The 26,692-nt window shown below is 56.5% G+C and overlaps 1 protein-coding gene across 1 annotated transcript in view; it reads right to left on the bottom strand.

Annotated features, from left to right (window-relative positions):
• CACNA1S (calcium voltage-gated channel subunit alpha1 S) overlaps positions 1–26,692 on the bottom strand; it is a 45,616-nt gene that overhangs the window by 3,906 nt on the left and 15,018 nt on the right. Inside the window, exons 6-38 of the mRNA XM_082296239.1 lie at positions 26,300–26,505; positions 25,627–25,730; positions 23,875–24,023; positions 22,840–22,921; positions 22,179–22,339; positions 21,375–21,600; positions 20,607–20,814; positions 20,192–20,312; positions 19,638–19,752; positions 19,418–19,511; positions 18,617–18,686; positions 18,256–18,388; positions 17,873–18,002; positions 17,082–17,141; positions 16,377–16,483; positions 15,869–15,956; positions 15,575–15,682; positions 14,683–14,735; positions 14,285–14,431; positions 13,825–14,026; positions 12,321–12,479; positions 11,462–11,572; positions 10,903–10,986; positions 8,038–8,094; positions 6,083–6,211; positions 5,420–5,485; positions 4,798–4,889; positions 4,151–4,310; positions 3,595–3,722; positions 3,085–3,181; positions 1,623–1,725; positions 710–811; positions 466–590 (exon numbers count right to left, since the gene is read on the bottom strand). Coding sequence (XP_082152365.1) covers positions 466–590; positions 710–811; positions 1,623–1,725; positions 3,085–3,181; positions 3,595–3,722; positions 4,151–4,310; positions 4,798–4,889; positions 5,420–5,485; positions 6,083–6,211; positions 8,038–8,094; positions 10,903–10,986; positions 11,462–11,572; positions 12,321–12,479; positions 13,825–14,026; positions 14,285–14,431; positions 14,683–14,735; positions 15,575–15,682; positions 15,869–15,956; positions 16,377–16,483; positions 17,082–17,141; positions 17,873–18,002; positions 18,256–18,388; positions 18,617–18,686; positions 19,418–19,511; positions 19,638–19,752; positions 20,192–20,312; positions 20,607–20,814; positions 21,375–21,600; positions 22,179–22,339; positions 22,840–22,921; positions 23,875–24,023; positions 25,627–25,730; positions 26,300–26,505 — 3,977 coding nt within the window. The remainder of the gene's footprint in view (positions 1–465; positions 591–709; positions 812–1,622; positions 1,726–3,084; positions 3,182–3,594; positions 3,723–4,150; positions 4,311–4,797; positions 4,890–5,419; positions 5,486–6,082; positions 6,212–8,037; positions 8,095–10,902; positions 10,987–11,461; positions 11,573–12,320; positions 12,480–13,824; positions 14,027–14,284; positions 14,432–14,682; positions 14,736–15,574; positions 15,683–15,868; positions 15,957–16,376; positions 16,484–17,081; positions 17,142–17,872; positions 18,003–18,255; positions 18,389–18,616; positions 18,687–19,417; positions 19,512–19,637; positions 19,753–20,191; positions 20,313–20,606; positions 20,815–21,374; positions 21,601–22,178; positions 22,340–22,839; positions 22,922–23,874; positions 24,024–25,626; positions 25,731–26,299; positions 26,506–26,692) is intronic.

Genomic DNA, 26,692 nt, shown 5'->3' on the forward strand with positions numbered 1-26,692 from the left:
CCAGGCACACGGAGCTATCCGGACACTGCTAAGGGGAGAAGAGGGAGAAGGCCCTGGGATTGGAGCAGAGCAGGTGGGTAAGGGCTTGGATGGGCAGCATTTGGCACAGACAATTGTCTGTGGTGGGAGTTTCCAGGTCTGAAAACTCCTTGGTGAGGCACCAGATCCTGCCACGCCCTCTCTACAACTGGAGTCAGTGGAGCAGAGAGTCAAAACCCTCCTCTGCTTTCTGAGCCACCTGCACCCTGGACACTGAGGTCACGCTCAGCGCTGGGGTCTCATGGCCGGTTCAGTGCTGGTTTACTTGGGGCCACCTCACTTCCAGAGGCCTGAGGCACAGAGGTCTCTGCCACTCTCTGAGTCACCCTGGACTTCCCCAGGCTGGGGGAGCCTCTTCCCTGACCTGCAGAATTCCTTGCCTGCCTCCAGGAGGAATCACCCCTCTGGCACCACCCACACACCAACCTGGATCTCCACAGGGTTTTTCTTGGGCCGGTACCCGTAATATTCCTCCTGGCGCTTCATGAACTTTCTGAAATGCTCTTGGATCAGGAAAGTAGCATAGAATTTGCCCACTGTCACCTCATCATCTGGAGGGAGGAAACCAACATGATGATTCTGCCTGTCACAAGACCCCAAGTGGCTGGAGCAGCGAGACTCTGACCAGGAGTGGCTCTGTCCCTCTGGGAAGTGCCACCTGGTGACATACCTCCAATAGGTGGGATAACCTGGTCCAAAAGCTTCATACTCGTTCGCTTCCAGATTTTTTTGATAATAGCTCTGAGCTCCTCATTGGCCTGTTCAAAATTACCTGTGAGGAAAGCGAGCAGGACAGAGCAGTTCATTCCCAGGGATGTGAACAGGAGTGAAGACAAAGCATGTGAACACCTGGCCAACCTCCTCGAGGGTGTGACAGCTCCTCTGTCTCCCCACCCAACAAAAATGAGCTTAGTAAGACAGAGGCTTTGATTTTAGCCAAAATACTTGACAGATTTTGACCTCTCCTTTGATGCTCCCACAGGGTTCATCATTCCTGAAATCCCAGTCTATCCCCAAGATCTCCTGTGCTTCTCCCAGGCTGCCATGTTCCCACCCCAGCCAGAGGGATGCACCATGCCACACTGCTGGAAGATGCTGATCCTAGCAGCTCACCTGGCCTCGGCTCCTGCCACAGCCCAGAGCTGCACAGGGCACAGGCACAGCCCACAGGCGCAGGAACAAGCTGGTGGGACACCTTCCCACAGCAAGGCTCAGCAAACTGTGCTGCTGGCAAGGAAGGGGTGAAAGCAACTCCTCCCCAGCACAGCTCAGTTCAGAGGATAGGAGCTGGAGCAGCCCCACTCCCAAGCTGTTCACAGTGGCACTGGTTCACTCCTAAGAGCTGCAACACGTGGGCCTTCAGCTAAAACCATCCTCCAGGCTCAGCCTGAGCAGTGCAACGCCCACACCCAGGGCTCTGGTGCCAAGAGATGGGCAATGAACACAGAGCTGAGGGCTTGTCCAGAGGCTCCGATCCCACGGACAAGTGCCCTGAGATCCCTGGCCAGGGGTATGGAACCCGCACCCGGCACCACGAGGAAGGTCCCTGTCAGGCTGTAGAGGCAGACAAGATCACTGCTTACCTTCTGTCTTGATCTTGAGGGCCGTCCTCACCAGCGCAAAGAGGGTGGCGTTGAAGGTGACGGTGCCGTCGCTGTTCAGGGGCATGTTCATGCACACCAGACGCTGCACAGCAAAGCAGCACCTGTGACCCCAGGCGGCAGAGCAGGCTGGCAGCCCCCAGACTCAGGGCCTGTCTTGGCCAGAGGCTCTGCTCAGGGCATGGAGCTCTCCCAGCCTTACCTGCCCTGGCTCAGGGGCTTTGCACCACCCCTGCTACCACAACTGCCAGAGGCAGGGACATCCCTTGTCCCAGCCAGCTGAACCAGGGCAAGGGATGGGTAGAGCCAGGGGAAATAATCTACAGGGGCATGGGTGCCATGGGAGAAAATCATGGAATCACACAATTGTTGTTTGGCCAGGTCGACAGCTTCATGGAGCCCAGCAGCCTGCTGCAGCCCCAGGTGGACAGAATCACAGAATTTAGGTTGGAAAAGATCTGTAAGATCATCAGGTTCCCCCAGCACTGCCAAGGCCACCAGAAACACCATGTACACAAGTGCCACACCCACACAGCTTTTAAATCCCTCCAGGGTGACCCACGACTGCCCTAGACCGCCTGTCCCAGAGCCTAACCAATCTTTCCGTGAAAAAATTTTCCCTGGTATCCATCCTAAACCTCTCATCCTGCAACTTGAGACTGTTTCCTCTTGTACTGTCACTTGTTACTTGAGAGTAGAGACCGACTCCCACTTGGCTGCAGCCTCCTGTCAGGGAGCTGTAGACAGCAAGAAGGTCCCCTCTGAGCCCCCTCTTTCTGCAGGCTGAATCCCCCCAGCTGCTTCCAGAGAGACAGGAGTCATTTTGTTTTGTGCTCCCCACTCCAAAACACGTTCCAGGCTGCCGTGAGGAATCTGGGGATCAAATTTCCCGACGTCTTTGCCCAAAACCAGGAGGGGTGGCACCAGTGCCTGAGCTCCTGCCCATGCATGTTACACACGAGCCTCACACACGCCCTGGATTTGTTCAGAAGGAGCTGAGCCAGGAAAAGTGTATTTCTGCCAAGAACGTTGGGGTTTCCTGCTCCCTAAGCACCATCAGCTCTTGGAAACAAGCTCTGCAGCCCAGCTGACATGGCCACACGCTCAGGCCCTGCACTGCCCTCCTGCACCAGCTGCACAGGTGAGGCCTGGCAGTCCCCTGCACGGAGCGTTGCGGGCAGAGCCAGCCCTTCAGTGCCACACCTTTGAGGCAGGAGGTGAGCACAGGTAAGTTCTGGTCTTCAGGAGCCTGAACCACATCAGCAGCACCTCTCCTTGCCCCCCGAATACACCCCTTCACGAAAAAGGAGAGGTCAGGGCAGAGTGTAAGCCATGGCACTGGGAAGCTGGCTGAGTGTCACTCTCAGCCTCCCGCGAGGACACAGTGACAGCTTGGGGAAGGTGTCCCTGTGCTCACACACCTTGTCACCCTCTTGGCTCTTACCTTACAAGCTACACGGTGTGGGCAGAACTTCCCAAAGCCCAGGGGAGGTTGGATACGCCTCAGCAGAGTCACCACATCCAAGTGTTTGATTCTGCCCCTGCAGAGGGAACACACCAGCTCAGCAGACCTGCTTAACGATGGCCTGGGGAGGTGCTCTGGGAGCTCATCCCTGGGATCTCCCCCGTGCTTCTGCACTGGGCAAATCCCTGCTCTTCCCTGTGCTCCCCCTGGGGAAAGCAGCTGCTCCCTTTGGCTCCAGGGAGGAGGGAGAAGTGTGCAGTGGCAGGGGAAGAGCTGGCGGCCTCACCACAGCTGGATGAAGAGAAAACTGAAAGTCTTATGTTCCCAAATATCCCGATGGCTTTTATCAGATCTGGACCAACTCTGGCAAGCCCACATCCACCTCTGAGATGCTGGAACCTAACTTGCAGGCAGTGCCACAGCCTACCCTGCCATGCAGGTTTCCCACTCCATGGAACACCCTCTCCTTGCTCACCCACTGACACTCACTTGGCCTCGGGGTCGTACTCAGCCCAGATCCGTTTGAACTCATCCAGGTGATGCGGCCCGAGGATGGACCAGTCCCGTGTCAGGTAGTCAAAGTTGTCCATGATGACAGCCACGAAGAGGTTAATGATCTGAGGGCAGAGGAATGGATGGGAAGGACCCAGTTAGGGGAGAGAGACCCAGGCAGCAGCACGAAAACATGGGAGGATGTGTTCTGGAGCAGAAGGGGCTTGGGACCTCCTGGAATCAGGGGATGCTGAGGGAGGGTCTTCCCATGCAGAGAGGAACCCCCTGCTCAAGCAGGGCTTGTGAAAGGACAGGCACATCAGCATCTTGTCCCTCTCCACCCTGGCAAAGGCCAACACAAACATCTGGAAGGCAGCACACGGAGGCTGTGGGAAGAAACTAAAAGGAGCTTCTGGGTCCCCCAGGAGTGCAGTGCCAGTTTCCAGCATGGCTGGGTAGGTGGGCTGGGGGCTCACCCCATGGGACACACAGCCAACAACAGCCTGTTCTTGTTAACGGGGGTGCCAGAGGGGCCCTGTGGGAGCCAGCGTACCAGGAAGGCACAGAGCATGTAGAAGCTGATGAAATAGAAGTAGGCAAAGCCAGTGCCACAGGTGTACTCCTCGCCCTCGGCATAGTCCGACTCTGGGTCACAGCGCCGGCCGTAGCTGCAGTCCAGCAGGATCTCCTGCCAGGCCTCGCCGGTTGCACACCTGGGAAGAGGGGACAGCTGCTGGTCCCTGCCTGTCCTGGGCAGGAGCTGGGCATGCAGGGAGGCCTGAGGCCGGTCCAGTGCACAGGGGAATGGGAAGCTGCTGGGAAAGGAGCAGTCAGGATTCTGGGCTTGCTGCTGTAGGGCCACTGAAAGCTTCCAAGTGAAGCATCTGGAGCCAAGAAAAGCCTTGGGCTGAGCTCCTGCTTCCCATGAGTTTCCTCACAATTCACAAATTAAAATCCAGTCTGGGAAGGAAATATTCAGAATAGCAGCCCCAAAATGCCCCTCTCTCCGGCAGCCCAGCCACACCGGGTTAACCCACGGCCTCTCCTGAAACGCTCCCACTGCTGCAGGAGACCTTTCTGTGGGACAAAAAAGAAATCAGCTACTGCAATGCTGGTGCTCCCTCACTCCCAGCTGGGCATTCCCACAGGCTCAGAGCCCGGCTCCCTTTGGAGCTGCTCACACAACAGGACAAGACTGACCTGAAGAGCAGCAGCACAGCTTGTGGAAAGGTCTGGAAGTTGTTGTTTCGGTTGATCTGGGTCCCATCCACCATGGCAATCTTCCCAAACATCTGTAAGTCCCAGTGAGAGGTCTCCAGGGTGCCATCCCTTCTAAGGCACCAACCACCCTCCAGAGCACCTCTGGTGCCTGAGCTCCCCTTCCTCTTGTTTATTTGGCTTTGGGCATGCCCAAAAGAGATTGAGATTGGGGTGTGGGAGCTCTGGGGCTTAGAAGCTACTTGGACATTCCTGCCAGTTCTGAAAACACCCCTGACTACAACTGCACTTCATCTGGGCCAAGGAGACAAGGTCTCCTGAGCCAGCACGAGCACTGGTGCCTGTGTGTCTGGGCCATGCCACTGACTCCCCAAGCGCTCTTTGCCATGTGCCTCAGCTGCCCTGGCTAAAACCCAGGGATGGGCGGCTGCTGGGGTGGCAAACATCCTTGCAGACCAGGGTAAACAGGTCCCATCATGTGCAAAATCCCAGAGAAGGCCTGGCAGAGGAACCAGTCCCTCCCTGTCCCACCTCCCCAGGTGCCATCAGGCTCAGGGCACCTGATGAAGACCAATTCCCACCCCCCTGCCCCTGTGCCCCTCACCTGCATCCCAATCACAGCATAGATGAAGAAAAGCATCACAATCAGCAGGGCCACGTACGGCAGAGCCTACGACAAAAGGACCACGGCTTGTGTGAGACACAACCCAGGGACAGGGCTCAGCTCTGGAGGTGCTGCAGGAGGCCAGCATCGAGGTCCCTGTGTGGGGAGGGACAGCTTACCTGCTCCTCTCACCACCCTCCTGCTGGCCCCTTCTCTGGGGTTCATGGGAGGCTGATGGCAGCCCCCACGGGGTCTCGCTGGCTGGACAGAGGCTCAGCACACCCCAGGGCTGCCCAGGGCTGAGGGAACTGCCCAGGTCAGGGATGTGAGCTGATGCTGCAGCGTGCCCTGAGGTACCCACCTGCAGATCCTAGCCAGCTGGGACCAGGACAAATGGGCCCAGGCAGGTCCTGCCAGCACCTGGCCCAGCTCTGACACACAGTGCTGTCAGCCAGGGAGTCCCATACACCTTTCCCCCACATGGGCAATGTTCTACACACCACAAGCCCCCGGCCCAATCTGAGGTCAGCAGCCTGCCAGTGCTGGAGCTTTCTGCCCTGCCTGCTGAGGACAGGCTGCTCGTGCTACCAGCCTGAGGACCAGCCACTGCTGCCAGCCCCGGGCCTGTGTGTGTTTGGGAGAGGAGCACTGCTCCTGACACACCTGAAAGGACTTGATGAAGGTCCACAGGAGGGTCCTGACACCTTCACCCCGGCTCAGCAGCTTCACCAGACGCATCACCCGGAAGAGCCGGAAAAAAGTGATGGAGACGCGGGAGTTGTCATCAGAGTCCTGCAGGCAGAGCACAGCAGCTGCAGGACAGGGAGTGCTGAAGCCTCCAGGCTTTTGAGGCAGGGGGGTCCAGGTCCTGGGGTGAGGAAGGGTAAGGAGACCCCACCCCCAGGCAAGGGTAAGGAGACCCCACCCCCAGGCACCAGTCACGGTGCCCACAGCCCTTGCCTACACACAGGATCAGACTGCAAGGAAGATGTGCTGGTGCTTTTCCTCCTGGCACTTCTCCCCCCAGCCTTCCCAGGGATCTCATCTCCCCAGGGCCCCATGGTCACACCTTTGACACTGGGATAACGCAGGAAGGAAGACATGCTGCCACACGGGGACTGGGAGAGCTGTGAGGGCCACAGGGCCACCACACACAGGCTGAATCCCACCAGGCTGTTGCCCAGCACATCCTGTATTTGCAGGGTGAGGTGTAGGGTGGGCACCAGGCACAGGAGGGGGTAATGACAGCTGTTTAAGCAGAGAAGGGCTGTTTTGAGAATGTTCCAGCAGGACTTTAACCAAAGGAGGGACTGAAGAGAGGAGTCTCTGGGGGGTGCTGCCCAGCGTCACCTGGCCATGCAGTGATGCCTCCTCTCTGTGGGTATCCCCCTTGAAGGGGGAACAGCCATGTTCCCAGGGGTTCAGGGCAGAGTGGGCAGGCAGGAGGTGAGCCATGAGGCATGGCTCCTGGCCTGGAAGGAGCAGGTTTTGTCTGGGAGCACCTAACAGTGGTGGTTGGAGATGCTGGGGGCTTGGTCACCTGTGCCCTTGAGAGCTCCAGCATGGCACAGCCTCAGCCACAGTCTCTGCCACCAGCAGCCCTCCTGGCACAGACCCTCCTGGCACTGTCTGTCTGGACTCTGGCACTGCTTGGGATGCTTTTCCCACTGCCCCCTTAGCCTCCCAGGGCTTACTGCTGCCACTGGATCCCTCTCACTCCCATCACTCAGGCCACCCACTCCCAGCTATTTCAGGGCAACAAAATCCAGCTGTAAATGCCCCTCCCAGCAGCTCTGCTTTCCTCAGCATCACACTTCTGAGTTCCCAGGGCTGCACTGAACAACTCCATCTCCTCTCCCACCTCTTTCTTTTGCCTGTCACTCTCCCGGTGCCTCGTGCCCATCCAGTGAGTGCAGTGGTCATGAACATCCCATCAGCCCCAGGGCACCACATCCCCACCACTGGGATCTGGGCAGTGTCCTGTGTAGACCACCTTGCACCCTGCAGTTCCCAGCACCAGGGCCCTGGGAAGAGGCTCTGGCATATCCCTGCAGTCAGCTCCCTCCACATTTTCAGACCAACTCAGGACACCCCATTGCCACTGCACCCCCTTGGTGATCTTTGGCCACCGGTGCAGGGTTTGGCTCACTCAGCCCTCCAGGACATTGGGCTGCACCCAGGGGACACAGCCAGCTCTGGGGGAAGGCACAGTGCAGGGATCACCCCTTTAGCCATTTCTCTGGCTGTCAGAGGCTGCATCCCTCCAGGCTTTAGGCAGCCAGGGTGATGGGCAGGAGGACCAAGGCCAGCTTTCCTGCCCCCTACAGCTGGAGAGGTCCTCCAATATGGCACTTCCAGGGGATGGGATGGTGAAGGGCAGGGCTGGGCTTTCAGATGGGCCCAGGAGGGCTGGGGAACAGCCTTGCACCTCTCAGGGTGGGAAGGGGGGTCTGTGTGGGTGGGGTGTCACCCCAAATCCCTCTCAGCGAGGGCAGAGTTACACCCCAGTGAGAACAGCTGGCTCTGGTGTGCCTCAGGGACATGCAGGGCACATGCAAACGCTGGCCACAGGCAGAGAGGAGCGGGGAGCACGGCAGGCACATGCAGCTGATATTTACAGTGCCATCACAGCCTCCACCGAGGCAGTACAATCCGCCACTGGGTGCAAGAATAGTCTGTCAAGAGAACAAGAGAGTCAGCACAAGAGAGGCAGGAAGGACAGGGAGGGAGGGGTGGTTACACAAGATGGAAATTGGAGAGGAGGGGAACAGCAAAGGGCAGGCAGAGGCCCTTCATCCCTTGGGCCCAGGGACAAGGTGATGTGACTGCTGGTAGGCAGAGGCAGCATCTGGGTGAGCAAGGAAACACACAGACCATGAGGGGCTCACCCACCGCTGTGCCTGCTGTGACACACCCTCAAAGGGGCAGGGCTGTGCCCAGGACAGCTGGGCCAACCCTCAGGAATTCTGCTGCCTCCCATGGTCAGGCCCAGGGATCTGGAGGCAGCTGGCCTCCTCTGCAGCCAGCCGGGCTGCTCCCAGCATGGCAGCTTGGACACCAAGGTGAAACTGGTGCAGGTTTGCCACCCAGCCTGGCAGTGCCAGGGGTGGGCAGCAGGCAAACCCCCTGGGGCTCCTCAAAGCCAGTCAGAGACACACTCCTCTCTGCCCGGGATACTCTGGGGCAGGGGGCTCAACACCAACCCCTGACTCCAGCCCCTGTGCCCCCTGCTCAGCCCAGGCTCATTCTTGGGGTCCCAGCCAGCAACTGGGGGGTGGGTAGGTGTAGGGGTTGGCCCTTGCCAGGGGCTGAGCTTCCAGGGCAGTGACAGGAGCAGCACAGCAGCAGGAGCACTCCAGTCTCCCACATTTCAGAGCCTGGGGTAGCACTGCCAGTGGGGCCCCCATCCCTGCTTCCCTCAGACCTCCCAATACCCCCGGGGATCTGGGGAACTCAGATGGGGACTGAAGAGCCATGAGGATCTGGGAGAGAAGAGGAGAGAGGAGAGGGGAGAGGAGAGAGGAGAGGAGAGACTGCAGCCCCCCAGGGGATGGATGTGTGATGGGTGCAATGGCTGCAAACAGCTCCTGGGGACGAGAGGTGACAGACCCACCATGTACTGACCTCTCAGCAGGAAGGAGACTTTTCAGAAGGGAAGGTGAGGTTGCCCCCACCCCCACCCCCTCTCTCCATGCCTCCTAATCCTAATCACAACCCCCTGCACATCCCAGATGGCTGAGAAACACTTGGCAGTGCTGGGAGAGATGTGGGAAATGAGAAGACAGCACATTAGGGAAGGTAAGACAGCCCTGAGGGGACAGAGATGAACACTGCCAGAGCAGGGCTGGCTGTGACAGGGGTCCCTGAAGATCTTGGGGGACTGGGGAAGGAGACCAGTGCCCTTAGTGCTCCTGCACACAGACCCAGCAGAAAGGATCTAGGAAGCTCAGGCCACATAGAACATTCCCAAAATTCTGCCTGGCCTTCTGCACAGCCCTGCTGCTGTCAACAGTGCCGCAGCACACAGAGCACAGTACCTGGGTCAGTCCTTGCCAGCCCAGTCAGGGCACCAGACCCCTCCCAGTGCCTGTGATCTGTGTCCTGGGCATCCCCACAGATGCTCAGCCAAGGACAGCAGGATTTTGGTACCCGTGCCAAGTGGTCTCTTGCTCCAGAGGGACTGAAAACCACTGCCCAGTCCAGGGCCTGGAGCACGCCTTGAACTTCAGCTCTGAGTGGCAGCAGGCTGGGGAAGGAGGCCCGGCAGGAAACCAAGTCACAGGTGCAGAGAGCTGATGGGCAAGGATGAGGAGGAGCCGATGACAGATGAAAGCTGTTGGCACTTGCATGAAATCTGGGAGCCCATGAAGGCTGAGAAGCCCAGAGGATGGCTGTCCTGATGGGCAGGACTGTGCAGAGGGACACAGGGCTCTCACAGGAGAGGAAGGTGGATGGTTTTTGCTCATCCCAGCTCTGTGACACCTGGACCACCCTACAGAGAAGAAGGTGACTGCTCCCAAGGGCCTCACCTTCCTGCACAGGGAACATCTGAAGGTGACCCTGTGCAGGGGTGGCAGAGGCAGCAGCAGTGCCAGACCCAGCCCTGAAGTGCAGCACAGCTGGCAAGCCCTGCCCCTTTGAGGAGGCACTGCCAAGTCACTGGAGAGGGTTAATCCATCATCTGCCCCATTCTACAGCTGCTCCTGGAGCTGCCGTCAGGGCTGCTGAAGGAAGCACACGCCTCCCACAGCAGGGGGGCATTTTCAGGGCCAGACATAGGTGTGCATGTCCCCGTGCTGTGGAAGGCAGGGGCATGCTGGCTTCCTAGCACGGCTTTGAAAATGCTCCCAGCAGAGCACTCACCATGCAGGCACTGCCTGAGGCACCAGCCCCACGGGTTACACAGTGCAGAGCTCCTGCAGGGATGTCTGCAGCTCACACAGGCACACAGACACCACCGGTGTGGGTATGTGTACAGGCCACTGTGTAAAGGGACACACACAAAGCAAATGTCTGAAATCTGATGTGTCTGATCGTTCCTGTGGGGACAGCGAGCTGTGGGAACCCTTTTACTCGCACCTGCACTGATCTCAGGCTGGATGTGTGGATCCAGGCATGCACAGAGTGAGTGGGGCAGGGGCTGGCACACAGCCTGCTGCTTACAGTCCTGAGCAACTGCTTTCCACAGGACTGCAGTGCCTACAGATTCAGGAGACCAGAGGGGAGGGGGCAATGTGACATGCTGGGCAGTTGGGGATGTTTGAATAGGGCTTCAATGCTCCAAGGGCCACAGCTGTGCTCTCCATGCACTCATGCCAGGTGCTGATCCTGGCTTGTCCCTCCTCAGAACCAAGCAGAGCAGGGAGAGAGGAGAGGACACCATCCCCCTGCAGAGCTGGACACCATCCCAGCACTGCTGCCTCGTCCCAGGGCAGGTGCTACAGTGCAGCCTCGGGTGGGGACCTGAGCCCCCCGGCACTTACGTCAATCTCACTGAGGATGACATCGATGATGCTGCCAATCACTATGAGGAAGTCAAAGACATTCCAGGGGTCTCCGAAGTAGCCCTGTCAGGGAGGAGCCAGAGAAGAGTGAACATGCAAGCATGTAAGTCAAGGAGGAGACAGATGCTGGAGCCCAGAGGAAGGGGTACAGAAGGTTCTTCAGTGACTGTGACCCTCAGAGGAAGGGATGGTAGCCAGACCTGGCACCCTCTGCTCGGTTATTTGGTCCTGTCTTGCAGTGGAGGGGAATGAGGAGGGTGGGTCAGGATGGCTAAAGCTGACCCCACTAGTGACCCTGAAGATGGGAATAATGGCCAGCTGGACTGGGTGGGATTTGGCTAGCAAGGGTAGCCCTGACAAGCAGCAGTCCCCCCAGAAACTCCAAGGTCCTGCACATGGGGGTCCCTAAAGGTCTCACAAGGAGAAGTTTTCTGGAGCTGCAGGGCTAGGGGTGCTTGTCCTCAAGAGACACCAAATGCAGGATAAATGGATCCCCTGGCCTGGCCTACTTTCCATGCCACTCATGCTCTTCTCTCACCTTGACTTTAAAGGCCATGAGCTTGAGGACCATCTCCAGGGTGAAGAGGATGGTGAAGGCCACGTTGAGGATGTCTGAGACGTGGTTCATTTCTGCAGACTGGTTGTAATGCTGAGGGTAAGGCAGAAGGAGCCATCAGCTGATGGCAGATCCAGCCTCCATTGTGAGCTCAGAGGTGTGTGCTGGATGCAGATCCCCCTCCCACAGACAGGCCTATGGCTCAGCAAAAAGGAGATTTCCCCCCTACAGGCCCTTCTCTGGGGTCCCCACATCCCACTGATGCCACGATGATTTTTTGCCTTTTATACCCCTGTTATACTTTTTATAACTTCTGTATTCCTGGTGCTTTTTGCCTACATTCTTGGCCTTGTTTGTCAAGCTAAGAGACTAAACATTTTAGAAGCTTCATAGCTAGGGATCAGTGTGCCCCAGACCCCAAGGTCCTCTCCAGAACACATTCTGTAAACCAAGATAGAACCATCCAGGGGAAGGCTCCTTGGGGAGCGAGGCTCACTCGAGCCTCTCACTGGGGAATCTTTGATAGATCTGCTGATTAGTAACACCTATAATGTGATACCAGATCTTTTGGGGGTGCATTGCAGTGTGCATTGAGGTGCATTCGACCTGGATGTGGTGCACCTAAGGATCCTTAAAATAAATACCAAGGTAAAATCCCTTTTTCCCTTCTAACCATGTCTGACTCTTGATTTTAAGACCAGGAAAAGGCATCACCACCAGTCCCATTTTGCCCCTATCACACCATAAGCAAGTACCTCCTATCAGGAGGTTCCCTTGGGGATCACTGGGCTGAGGCAGCCTGTGCACTTCCAGACACCCCTCCACCACCCTGTGCCATTACCTGCATGCCCAGGCAGATGGTGTTCAGCAGGATCAGGAAGAACATGAGGTACTCGAAGTAGGAGGAGGTGACCACGTACCAGATCTGGTACTGGTAGGGGTTCTTGGGGATGTAGCGGCGCAGCGGGCGAGCCTTCAGCGCGTACTGCACGCACTGGCGCTGGGGAGGGAGGGAGGGAGGTGTGATCCCACTGCAGGGCACACACTCAGCACCACCAGCAATGCTGCACACCCCCCCAGAACCAGGCTGGATCACCCTTCTCTCCCAGCCCAACCACATGGGCCAGGTACAGCAGTGGGGCATGCAACCACTGTGCTTCCTGCAAAAACACCCCGGAGCACCCACAGGGGACAAGTTTCCAAAGTCATCTTTTGCCTCTAACGATGGCCATCTGCCCTTGGCCTGACCCCTCCAGCCCAGAGCCTGCCTGCTTATCCCAGCATTTCCCCAGGGTCTCTCAGGACCAGCTTAGAGCACCCTGAAGACATCAGATGAACCAGGGGTGAAGGGGGCACTGAGATGGCTGCACAGGCCTGTCCCTCCCCAGCAGCCCAGGGCCATCTCTGCTGGGTTTCTGTGTGGTTCACATCACCCTGGCACCCCCAGCTCGAGCTGCCCCTGCTGCCTCAGTGCAGGAGCGTGACAGCACTCCTGGGCCAGCAGCCACTCCTGTCCAATGTCCTCCCCAGTGTGTCCCATATCCTCTGCGAATGCCTCTGCTGCTTTCAGCCTTGCTGTCCCCAGCCAGAAGGATGGCATGACAGCATCACAGAAGGTGATGTTGCGGAAGGTACCTCTGGAGCTGGTCTAGTCACAGCTTCCTGCCCAAAGCAGGGCCAACTGCAGCATGCTGCTCAGGACAGTTGACTTTTGAATAGCTCCAAAGATGGAGGCTTCACAGCCTCTCTGGGCAACCTGTTCCAGTGCTTGACCACCATCACCATTTTAAAAAGGGCTTTTTTAAAGTTTAAATGGAATTTCTTGTTTTCTTCACTTTGTGTCCATTGCATTTTTTCCTGTCACTGGGCACGACTGAGAAGAGCCTGGCTCAGCCTCCTCTGTACCTTCCCATTGGTGTTTATACCCATAGGTAAGATCCCTGTGAGCCTTCTCAACACCAGACTTGACTCCCAGACCCTCCTTAGATGCTCCAGACCCTCCATCACCACCTTTGTTGAACTCACTCCAGTACATCTATGTTGCTTTTGTGCTGGGGGGCCCAGAACTGGGCACAGCCCTCTGCTCCAGCTCACTCTGGACACCCTACCTGTCCAGGGAGACCCACTCCCTGCTTCTGGTCCCCTCTGCCCTTCCCTCAGAAGGCTTGTTTTGTGCTAGACATGGGTCCAGCTGGCCCTGCCCCAGCAGTAAACAGACCTGGGGCAGGTGCAACTCATCTGTGTCAGCAGTGTCACCACAAAGAAGGGCTGATCCGAACCAGCCAGCCCCAGCAGTGCCAGACCCAGGGCTGGTCCTCCTTCTCCTGTTCCAGCACTCCCATTACCTGGTTCTTGTCCAGCTCACAGTTCTTGTACTCATTCTCCCCTTGCTCCTGGAAGGTGACGATGACAAAGCCCACAAAGATGTTCATCATGAAGAAGGCAATGAGGATGATGTAGATGATGAAGAACATTGCAATCTCCACCCGGTAGTTGTAGATAGGGCCTGCATCCTCAGCATTGGTGTCAATGGCCATGTACAGCAGCCTACAGGAGGGAAATGGAGGCAACAGAAATCCTAAGTGGGTGGGAAACACCATGTCTCCTCTTGAAGGTTACAGAGAGCTTTGGGGACATCCAACAGCGGTGGGACAGGGTTGCTTGGATAACCTTGCCAACTGCACAGCCACTGCCAGGGTGAGCAGTCCTGCTTCTCAGCCTGGATAGCTCTCCTTTCTCTACCCTGGCCAAGGCCCATGGCAGTGCTCTGCTCCCAGCACAGACCTTCCCTCAGCACAGACTCACTGTGGCCAGCCCTCGAAGGTGGAGACTGTAAAAAGCGACATCATGGCTGAGAAGACGTTGTTGAAGTGGAAGTCGCTGTGCACCCAGACCCGCTGCTGGACCTCAATCTGCGTGGGGTCCGCGTCCACATAGTTGATGAACTGACCCCTGCAGCAGAAGGGACACAGTGCAGGGCCCCCCTCAGCCCACGTGCTGCAGCACTGGCCTCGATCCCTGGGAGGGGAGGACAGCCCTGTGCTTGCTCCCGATTTACCCCAGGGTGAGGGAGAACACGACGACACCTCAGGTCCACTTTTTGGATGCAACATTCCCATGCAGGAACACAAGCATCCCCCACCACATCCCCCCAGCTCCCACCCCTGGCCACTGCCCACCTGGGAGCTGCAGAGAGCTCTTACCTGCACTCCTTCTCTGTCAGCTTGGATGGGTCTGTGCACATGTAGAACTTGCCCTGCATTCAACAGAGACCAGAAGTGGTGTTGCTTTGACTTCAGAAGCCCTGGGGAGTTTTGACTTTTTCCCAGCCCTCAGTCAGTCTCTCCCCCACCATCTCCACGCAGCCTCCCACCCTGGCCCACCACCACCACTGGCCTCCCCACTGTGCCTGCCAACACAGCCCAGTTCACAAGGGGTTTCCAGAGTCATGGCAGACCTGGGGTCAATCCCAGGCTGAGATCAAGAAGCACTGCCTAGTGATGGGAAAAAACCTTCCATGGCTCTGAGCTGAGGCCTACATAGCTTACCCTATCTGGGAGTCAACTATTTGGAAAATAGGGAAGAAAGCAGTAACCAGAGAATTAACTAAAATCTACAGTATGCTGACAGGTCTGCTCAGTCTGCTGGGTGTCCTGAAAGCTCTTCCTACATCAGCTCAGAATTTAAGCTCAGTTATTAGAATAAAACTGAGCTCAGCCAGGGCCAGCTCTGCCTTAGAGCAGCTGAGGCCCAGAGAGCAGGAGTGGTGCCCTGAGAAAGGAAACCCTTCACAATCAAAGCACAGAGGAAATCAGTCAGAAGCACCAGCTGCCTTAGAAAGAGGAAACTGAGGCACGAAGTGAGGTGAAGCAGTTGGCCCCTTTGCAGGTGCAGGGCCTGACAGTACCCTGGGTGCTTCCTGCCCTCCTCTCACTGCCAGGCCTGGAGCAGTTGGGTCCCCTCACAGAGCACCGAGAGCACAGCCTGTGCTGACCCCAGCACCGGCAGACACCATCCCCAGGTGATGTCCAGGACAGCCTGGCCAGGATGTGCTCGAGCAGAAGCTCCCTCCTGCCCACCTGAGGCACCACTCACCTTGAAGAGCTGAACTCCGATGCAGGCAAACATGAACTGCAGCAGTGTCGTGACAACCACAATGTTACCTATGGTCTTGATGGCCACGAACACACACTGGACCACGTGCTGCAGAGGTGAAGGACAGTGCAGGTGTGACCACGTTTGGGGCAAGCCCCTGCTCTGTATCCCACACCCAAGGGCAGAGGGAGTGGGCAGAGCCCTTCACAGACAGGTGGTGGGAATTGGGAACAGGGCACAACACCTGCCACATACCCATGGGAAGAGGTCCCCCCGTCCCAGCCTCTTGCTTACCTTCAGCCCCTTTGCCCTGTTAATGGCTCGCAGAGGCCTCAGCACCCTCAGCACCCGTAGGATCTTCACCACAGAGATGGTACTGGACCTGGGGAGGAAGGCACAGCTGAGACGAGGTGACCTCCCTGCCCAGGCCAGGCTGGCACAGCCCCACCAAGCAGCCATGGAGGGCAGGCTGGGGCCAGCAGTGAGGGACAAGGGATGGCAGAGACACGCGGATGTCACCGGCCATCACCCCACGTAAGGCCAGGTGACACTGGCAGCTGGAGAAAGCAGATCCAAACTGAATTTCTACCCATAGACCTTTGACACTCAAGGAGCGTCCTTTGACCTCCTTGACCTTTGACACTCAAGGAGTTTGCGGGCAGCTGTCCGTGTCCCCTAAACGTGACATTACAAACACATGGGCAGTCATTGGGCCAGCTGCTCCTCCTCCACCCACCATCCCCAGCTGCCCCACCAGCCTGAAGAGACCAGTGCCCACTCTGTGGCACATGGAGGTGCTTACTCGATTCCCATGGAGATGAGGGAGACAGCGACCACCAGTAAGTCAAGGATATTGAAGGAGTTCCTGCAGAAGGAGCCTTTGTGCAGGAAAGCACCGTAGGTTGTCATCTGAGGAGCAGAAGGAGTTAGGAAAGAGGCCAGGCAGGGCTCAAGGGCATGGTCCCTCCACAGGGGGAAGGGTGGACAAGGCACAAGGCCCCAGCTCCATGGCCTGGGAACCCTGTCCTGCTCAGACCTCTGCAGGTGACTTCAGGTGGAAATCCTCTATGCAGCACTGGCTGGAGACAAAACTCTCCCAGTCAGTCAGCAAATTAAAGAATAGTAAAGACTCTTGGAGTGGAACAACATGTGGCAGCAGCTTGGGTTACGACTTTGGTCCACAGGTTTTCACTGCTTTCTCTTTCTCTCTTTTTCTTAATGGCACGTCAGAATGAAAACGCTGGCGCCACGGCTGATGTGTTCCCATGTCACAGCACAGCTGACTTAGCTGCTGGACCCCACTAGAGAGGACACATGGCCTCTGGGACAGGTCATGCACTACCCAGAGTGCATGAAGGAACTCTCAGGGACGATCAGCTGGCAGCTCCTCCTCACTGAGACCTTCAGGAGCATGAATGCCTAAAGAGTGTGAGCGTCCATGGCCACAACAGTCTAGACCTATGTGCTTGGCCATGCTCATGGCAGGACCATGGGGCAAAGGACTCACCTTCAAGACAATTTCGACTGTGAAGACAGAGGTGAAGCCAATGTCAAAGTATCCAAGAATCTGGGGACAGAGACACCAATACTGGATGAGATTTGGGTGACCTGGGAAATGCTTCAGTGTGTTCAAACATCCTGGAATTGTCCACTCTGTGGACTAGGGAGCCCATCCAGCTCAACAGTCTCTAAGCCCAGTACCAAGAAGACTCCAGAACTTTTCCCAGCTTTGCTGATTTTCTCCAGTGCACGATCCAACCTGCAGCTGGGACAAAGCTCTCCCTTTCCAGGTGAGTTAGGCTTGACCTGATTCACCTGAAAGCATCTGATCCCCAAAAACCCCAAGTGCCCTGGGAGGCTGTCTTATGTGAGATCCCCCAGTCCCTGCCAGACCCACTGGTACCTTGCAGGACAGGAGCCATGCCTCCCACCACTGCATGCCAGCAGCATCCGAGGGCACTGCACACACCAAAGATCCAGTTTGCCACCTCACAGCATCTCTCTTTCCCCAGTAAGTCACCACAGTTTCAAACCAAAATAATCTTGCACACCCTGTCTGGTGGATCTCTTTACCCAGAAGTAAACTGAGACATGGAGCAGTAAAACGCTGTCCCAACTGCACCCGGAATGGAAAGCACATCCAGCCTCTCCTTCCAGAGGGCACTGCCCTCCCAGGGGCAGGGCTGCAATCCCAGGCTAGGCACAGCATCTGGCAAGTAAGTCCCTGCTTGCTGGGGGGCTGGGAGTCTCCACGAGGTCTCCCCCACCCATCCCAACCCTCTACATCTCCACGGGCACCTTGTTGCGGAAGGACTCGGCCCGGATGGGATCCTCAGCTGCCAGGGAAATGCTGCTGAGCAGGATGAAGAGCAGGATGAAGTTGGTGAACCAGGTGGCATTAACAGTCCTGTGGCACAGGACCCGAAACCTGCCAGGGACAGAAATGCCTTGAGATGCTGCAAGGGGCCAGAGGGACATGAGATGGGGTCATGGCAGCGTGGCAGAGGGTTATGGCTAAACCCTGAGCACAGGAAGGCCCCAGGCATGGAAGGATGTCTGTGAGCTGGTTCCCTTCAGAACTGGCTGTCATGCACAAACAGGACCCCACTGTGAGCACTTGGTGCCAGAGGCACCTGGGCCATGCCTGGCCCTACAGGGCAGGGACAAGGGCCAGTGCCTACTTGTTGGTTGGGCTGAAGATGAAGAAGGAGCTGGCTTCAGGCATGGGCACAGCCTTCTCCTTCAGCTGTAGCTCTGCAAGGGGACGTGGCCGAGGACTCAGGGGGATTTCGGGCTCATCTTCCTCATCATCACCTGCAGGGTGGCCACGAGAAGGGAAAAGAAAAGAATCATCCAGAGTGGGAAAGGGAATACAACCTCATGGACAAGCTTCCGATCCCATAATCCTGATCTGGCATGCAAGCCACAGGAACCTCAGTACCCCAAGGCTGGTGAAAGGTCACCACATCCTTTGCTCCTCACACACATCCCTCTGCAGTGCCTGCCCAGCCTTCCTGCTGCCCTTCCAGGGACAAGTCTTACCTGGGAAGTCTGCAGAAGGGTAGGGGTCTTTGATCTCATTGACATTGGATTCAAATTCATCCACTTTCAACTGAAACAAGGGAGAGACAGAGAGGAGGATGTGCCAGCTGGCCAGACCCTCTCATCCTGGAAGCCATGTGGGATAAGCAGCATCTCTACATTTGGCCAACAGAACACCAGGCACATGGAGTGCTGGCCCAGGCTGGAGCTGGGTGAGGGGATGCTGCAATCAAGGGAAAGAGGATGGGAAATGGGAATGTGTGCTGAGCAAGAGCCTGGAGCCATGCAAATATGCCAGGGGTGGAGTAAGATATGGAGCAACTCCTGTGTGAGTTTCTAAGGGCATCTCTGCAAAGTGGACAGGGAAGTAGCTGCTGGCCAGATGCTCCTCGGGGCAGCTCAGCACGCAGCCAGCACGGCTGAACAGAGGGGGTTGCCTGTGGGGGGGCTGGTGTGGGCATAAGGGAGATCTGGGATGCTGCTGACTTGCTTTGCTCCACTCCACACTGGTGTGCACCAGACCATCTCAGCCACTGACCACTGGCTATGGGCAAGGAAATGGATCTGAGAAAAAGGATCCCCAGCAATGGAGCTGTGTCACCAGGCAACGTGTCCTGCCTGGGCCCAGAGAGCCCCCATCACCAACAGCACCCATCACCAGTGGATGCTACAGCGAGGAGTGATTCTGGTCAAGAGCCCAGACACAGGCTGGCTCCAAGCCTTTGTCTATCCTGGCTGGTGGGAGAAGGAGCCTGGGCCCTCCCCAGGAGCTCTCCAAGGTTCACCTCCACCAGAACTGACCTTGGCTGTTGTGGGAATCCCTTCTCCCTTTGCTTTCTGCTCCAGTTTCTTTGCCATCATCTGCTTCTCCTCTTCAGTCTTCTCTGGGTAACCTCTAAGCAGAGAGGAGGGGAGAGCAGGAACTGAAGTTTGGGCAGGGGCCACAGGAAAGGTCATTCCGTCCCCTCACACCCAAGCACCTCGTTTGGCAGCTCCCATGGCTGGGGATGGCAGTGCTCACCTGGACATCTTCCGCCGTTTGCGTTCCTCTGCTTTGGCCTTCTGGGCTAAAGTCAGGCTCTCAGCCTCAGCCAGGTTATCGACGGCGATGGCCAGGAAAACGTTGAGGAGGATATCTGGGAGAACAGTGCTAAGGACACGGACTTGGTTCCTGTCTGGAGGATGTGGCCAGAGCCATCCATGGTCTCCAGGGTGCCCTTAGAAACCCTCCTGGAGCTTGGCCCTTGTGATAACCCTGGCTGGTGATCCCTAACCAGCATCCATCCCTTGTGAGCACTGAGCTCTGAGCTGGCTGCCCTCTCTGGCTGAATCTCTGCCTGCCAGACATCCAGACCTGCTCCAGATGTGCTTTCCTCCAGACCCCAGCCTTCAGCCACCACCAGTGCAAGCCCTGAAGCCCGTGGTTTATTCCACTGCTGTTCAGAACCGAAAAGCTTAAGGCAAGCACTGAAACACTGAGGGGAGCCCCTGTTTCCCCCCTTCCCAGTCCTGTGCAGCTGATGCTATGGGGCTGGGTGCAGGGGGCCTGGGCCTGGCTTTGCAGGCAGAGGATACAGTTCCCACAAACAAAGAGGATGATGAAGTAGATGCAGACCAGCATGCCAGGAAAGGATGGGCCCCCGTAGGCCATGATCCCATCATACATGATGGAATTCCAGTCCTCTCCAGTCAGGATCTGGGAGCAGAGCAGTAATAAAGACTCAGGAGCATTCACAGCAGAGCATGACAGAACCCCACAGACTGATCCTACCCTGCTGGCTCCAGCCCCAAACCTTCACAGCCCCTCCAGCCCCATGGTCAAACCCTCCTTTCTGCTCAGCCCTGAACCTGAACTACTGCTCATGACTCCAGTTGCATTTCCCTGTTCCTGTCCCAAAGCCACATCACTCCCACAAACCCACATCCCCCTGAGACCTAACTCCTGCCTGGAGACCCCCAGCCCCCCACTGCCCTTCCCACAGCCCCAAACCTGGAAGACACTGATGAGGGCCTGGGGAAAGTTGTCAAATGTGCTGCGGCGCACTTCCATGTCCTCGAAATCAAACTTGCCCCCAAAGAGCTGCATGCCCAGCAGGGCAAAAACTATGATAAAGAGGAAGAGGAGGAGGAGCAGAGAGGCAATGGAGCGGACTGAGTTGAGCAGAGAGGCCACCAGGTTGCTCAAAGATGTCCAGTACCTGGGAAGAAGAGAGATAGGGGCATGTGGGAGGTGAAAGAGTGGGGAAGGCTGTGGGCAGGACCAGGCAGGCACAGGGAACCTAGCCAAAGGGACCAAGGTGATGTGCCAGCAGCCCAACAAGGGGGACTCTGGACCCAGGCTGGGCTCTGGGACTGCTCCAGGCAGGCTCCAAGAGGAAGAAACGAAGCTGCAGACATGGTGTGACAAGCAAGATAACGCTGCTGCCTGCACAGGGCACCAGCAAGCAGGATGGGGAAGAGGGGTGAACACAGTGGGTTGGGGCCACAAAGAAGAGCTACGAGTCCTGGCCCACAGCACCCCCATTCACAACATCCTAGAACCCCAAGCTAGAGTGGGGCCTCAGCTCTGTCCTACTCGCCACTCCCAGTAAACCATGGCCTGGAGACAAATCCCCAGCTCGGCCTTGTTCCTCCACCCAGCAGCCACCAGCTCTGTTCACGCTGCAGCCTCCCCTGGGGACGGGGCCAGTGATGCCCAGGAACTGTGCGTGATGCCCGGGCACCGTGAGCTGCCAGTACCCACAGCTCCCTCCCCAACCTGGTGATCTTGAAGATGCGGAGGAGTCGGATGCAGCGCAGCACAGAGATGCCCAGCGGGGACAAGGTGCCCAGCTCCACGAGGATGGTCTCCAGGATCCCCGAGCACACCACAAAGCAGTCGAAGCGGTTGAAGAGCGACATGAAGTACTGGCGCAGCCCCAGCGCGTACATCTTCAGCAGCATCTCGGCCACAAAGAGGGCAAGCAGCAACCGGTTGGCATTGTCTGGGGTGGGAGATCCGGCCTGTCAGAGCAGGGGCCTCAATCCCAGCATGGCTGGGCAGGCAGGGAAGGAGGGCAGGGCTGCTCACCCTCCTCTGGCCCACCCAGCCCAGAGCTGCTGTTTTTCGCGGACCACACGGGAGGAAGGTGAGGGGGTGATGTGCAACTGTGTGCTGGTGTGTGTGAGCACACGGCTGTACAGCGCCCGTGAGTCCTTGCAGGGTGGGCACGTGGGGTGTGCGTGTGCACGTGGGGCTGAGCTCTGTGTGTGTGCACACCTGTGCTCCATGGGTGTGGGTGTGGGTGGGTGGAGGTGCAGTGGCTGCACTGCTCAAGTGCGTGCCACGTGTGTTCATGTGCAGAGGTGCCATGGACACACTGTGTGTGTGCTCACCAGGCAAGATCATGTCCCTAAGAGTACACACGCATGGTCAGTGTGAGTTGTGTGGCAACAAGGCTCTGTGTGTATCTCAGAGCCTCTGTGCCGTGCCGCTGTGGCTGTGCACTCACAGCAGTTCACACAAGTCTCTGGGGCAGCAGGGTGTCCTGGGCCCTCCTTCTCTCTTAGGCTCTTTGCTTACCTTGCACTTGTGTCAGCCAGTCTGGCTGTAAGTGGTGCTCAGAGGCGATGGAGAGGGTGTTCAGTGCCACCATCAGGATGACAAGCCAGTAGAAGAACTTGGACTTCACCACATCCCTGCACTTCCTACGAAACATTCGGTTCCAACGCCTCCACTGACGGCTGGAGAGATGGCAGAGGATCAGCAGAGCTGGCCAGGCCCAGGTTCCTGGGCTGTGCCTGCAGGGCAAAGCCACCCCTGCTCCCTCTTCTGAGTGCCTTCCCTGAAAAGGGATGAGGACCACAACCTGCCCCTGGAACTCAGTGCATTCACTCAGGCACTGCAGGTCATTCACCCTCCTGGCTTAATTTTGGCCTCCAGCACCTCTGGTTAGGAGCTGCAGGCACAGCTCCTGAATTTCATGCCGTGCTGCACAGGCCATGGGAGGATGCTTGGAGCCTGGTCCCACAGCAAGGACATTGTTCACCTTGAAAAGCTTTTTGCCAGTACCAGCCAAATTCCCTGTTCGCTGCCCAATGTTTGCATCTTCCCCCAAGCACCAGTCCCTGTCTCTCTGCCAGAAACTGGTGGCTGACCAGGAAAGCCTGGCCCAGCTGGGCCAGCAAGTGAGAGGCAGTGGAAGCCCACATACAAGCAGATGGTTCAGCCAGAGCACACTTACAAGAAGAGAATCCACTTGTTCATGCCCTCAATTTCATACAAGCTCCCTGTCTCTGACCCTCCTTCATCCGATGCCATCATACCTAGAGGGAAGGACATTTACAGGCTTTTCTTGGAGCCCTTGGGAAGAACATGTGGGAGGGAACCTCTTCCAGAAGTACACCAGGAAGAGCTTCCCCATCAGAAGGGAACTCAAAACAATGCCATCCCAGGGAGTCAGCAACCAAAAGTTGGGCAGAAGGCTCTGAGGATCAGGTGCAAACCAAGCACGAAGCACCAGGAATTCCTGCCCTGCAGGAAGAGCAGAGGCAGCCCAGAGATGGACAGCAGAAGGTACCCCAGCATGGAAAAAACTGGGGCCAGTTGGGATCTGAGCAAAGGCTGAACAGAACACGGGCCACAGCTCTGGAAGAGGCATTTTGTCTGTCCCAGTGTTTCCCAAGGCTCTCTGCACACATGCATCACTCAGCTCGAGGCATTTAAAGTGCTTTCACCAGGCAGGGTGGCACGGCAGACACTGTGGCTCTGGGGTAGAACTCCCCAGGTTTTGCTGAGCTTTTTTAGATGCCTATATATCCACCTCCTTCCCTGAGCTGGATATACAGGCTAACCCCTTCTAACCCCTTGAAATTGTCAAATGATGGCAAGAAATTCATGCATCTGCTACTGTGAGAGCTTGTGGCCCTGCACGGCACCCCTGCACACCAGGGGCACGTGCTCCTCATGGCCATTTAAGTGCCTCTTGCCAAAGGAGACTCAGGCCTTGCTTGGGGTCTGCAGATATTAAATACTGTGGCTGAGGTGCAGGAGTAGCACCAGGGATAAATCATTGCTAGTTTGGGTCAGATTCAGCAAAATTAAAAAAAGAAGAGGAGGGAAACTGTTCTGCAGAAGCCAAAGCATTTTGTTTCATGGGTCTTTTAGGCAAAATGAGTCTTTGTGACTTCTTCAGAGATTCCCACCTTGCCTCTCTAGGTGGCCAGCATTAGGAACCCAACGCCCCCGCTAAGGGTCTGTGACCAAGCAGAGCTGGTACCTTCTCCCCTGGCCCGATCACTGTCCATGACCTCAGCGTGGGTGATCCAGTCCATGTAGCCCTTCAGATCCTCCTCCAGCTGCTGCTTCTCCCGCAGCTTCTGGAACGTGCCCCGCGACTTGGCCTTCTCGCGCTCCTTGGTGAACTCTCTGCAACAAGGCAAGCAGCACAGGCTCAGGGGATGGCGTGGAGGTCAGGAACCACAGCTCTGTGCCTGGCTAGCCCTTGTAGAAAGTCCTGAAGTACCCTGCCACCAGCGCTGCCCCTCCACTGCTCCGGTGACTTTCCTCTTTCTTGGCCCACGATGCAGGGTCATGGGGCCATCACCTGATGGCAGGCAGGGCTCCTTCCCCACCACTGCTGCTCTTTGGGAGCTCCTCGCTGCAGGGTGCTGCAGCTGGACACCAGATGCTGGAGGCCAGGGCAGTTCCCCTGTCCTGCTAAGCATCAGAGTGGGGTCTCACCCATCCTGGGGCCAAAAATGTGCCCCAAGCTCTCCACATGGAAAGGAGGTAAGCTCATCACATGGCAGGTAAACAGGACACTCTTTTCATGGTAACATGGAAAGGACAGGTCTGCCAATGTCCTTGCCCACTCCTCCTGCTCTCTTTCAATTAATTTCTTTTCTCTCCTGGTGTCTGGCAGGACTGTGGACCTGCCGCCCAGCCATGCTGGTGGTGCCTGTGTTAGTAATAGGTCTCAGACATGGTAACAATAATTTTCCTGATCTCAAACATAATTTAGCTGTATTTGCAAAATTATTTCAGAACCTTTACCATGCCAGCAACTTACTCCAGGGTCAGATGACTGTAGTCCAGCTTGTCCTGCTGTTACAGTCAACCCTATACAAGAGTCAGGTTCCTGTGGTTTATCTTGTGCTTTTTACCTTTTAGTTATAGTAATACCAATTTGTTTTAATGTTGCAGTGGCATGGCTCTTGTCATACTAGAGGCCTAACAAATCCAAGTAATTAGGGTATAACCAACCCTGTGAACTAACAGAGATGACAAGAGTGATCCACTTGCACAAACAAGGATTGAAACACATAAAAAAGACCCTGACCCTACACAGACTTGAGGAGAAAAGCCCCCCTCACTTCCCAGGACAACACATATTTCCAAGCAACAAAACTGGGATGGTAGCAGTCCCACAGCAATGCTTGGTAGGTTGAGCATAACATCTCAGGTTTTAACTGTACCACTGGGGGAATTAACACTAATTGAATTTGGCCTAGACTGTCATAACAGACTGATGACAGCTCATTGGTGTACTTGGACGAGGCTGTTGAAGCAGTAATTAGACTAACAATCATTCTCTTGGATCCCTTGCACTCATCAAAGATGTTCTCCTTAGGCTGGCCGTGAGAAAACTGTGTGTGCTCACAGCAGGAGGGCAGCTGGAGGGACCAGTGAGGAGTGTGCAGACCCACAGCCGTGGAGTGACCACTACTGCCCGCTCAGCTCCTTTTGCTGGGTGTGCTGGCAGAACACACCACAACCCACGTGCTCCCAGGCTGGGCTTGCTGACAGCTGCTTGTGCCACAGGGAAAAGATTTCTGTGTTGAGTGTTGAGCTAAAACATCAGAAAGCCATGGACACTAACACAAAACGTAACTCATGCCTCAGTGTTTCTAAGCATGCAAAACAAAAAAAGGGTGAGGAATGAGAGAGGAAAAAGAACAGAACTTTTCCAGGCTTCTTTCTTGTATAGTTAAAACTCCTCTGCTGGCAGAAAGGGTAGGGTGGCACTTACCCACTGAGCACCCCCAGCACCAGGTTGAGCACGAAGAAGGAGCCAAGTAAGATAAGGCTGACAAAGTAGATCCAGGGCCATTCATTCCCCATGGCATCATTTACCTGGCAAGGAGAGATGCAGGTGAAATATTCTGAAGGCACTGTCCGCTGTCTGCTTCCCCTTAGAGCCCCTCAACAGCCTCTGGGATCTTTGCCCCCTCCAAAGGGAGTGCTTGGGATGGTGGCACATAAACCTGGCTCCAAGTTCTGGCTGCCTAGAACACTGTGTCTGGTTTACAGCTGGACCCAAGCATTTTGGGAGCAGACTTAAACATCAGCCCCAAGCCTAAGCTTCAGCACGACTGTCTCCCAAGGACTGCAAAACATAGGCTTTGCTGGAGGAGCATCCACAGGCACTGCTGTGCCTGGCCCACACCCCTTCAGGAGGGTGGGAGCTGGAGCAATCTCCTGTCTACCTGGAGAACAAGGACAGCTCAGGCAGTGCCTGCAGGGATGCAGAGACATGACTGGTGTGTTATGGGATGTGCATCTCAGTAAGAAGGTTGGTGGGGGCAGAAGTCTTTCACAGGTAGAGCCCTGCCACGGGGTGCTGTCTCCAGGAGGGCATTCCCTGCCCTGAGCCAAGACCAGCATCACCTCCACCAAACTGGGCACAAAGTGCTGCAGCCTACCCAGTAGAGAACTTCAGTCCAGCCCTCCATGGTGATGCACTGGTAGACAGTGAGCATGGCAAAGCCGAAGTTATCGAAGTGGGTGATGCCGTTGTTGGGCCCTGGCCAGCCACTGCGGCACTCGGTGCCGTTGATGGTGCAGTGTCGCCCGTGGCCGGAGCTGGTGCATGGGGCTGGCTTCTCTGATGCCACCGTGGCAATCACATCTGAGGAGCAAAGCCATGGTGTGAGCAGCAGGTCAGGCCAAACACAGCAGCCCACACTTCCTCCCCTTCCAAATGGCGCCTCTTTCACCACCCCTCACACCCTGCTGCACGCTGTTTCACACATCCCTCAGTCCTGCCGCGCTCCCAGGCCTGATGCTGGCAAGGCCACGCTTTCTGCTGAACACAG

Source organism: Coloeus monedula (genome assembly GCF_965178545.1).
Source record: "Coloeus monedula genome assembly, chromosome: 23".
NCBI classification, from domain to species: Eukaryota; Metazoa; Chordata; class Aves; order Passeriformes; family Corvidae; genus Coloeus; species Coloeus monedula.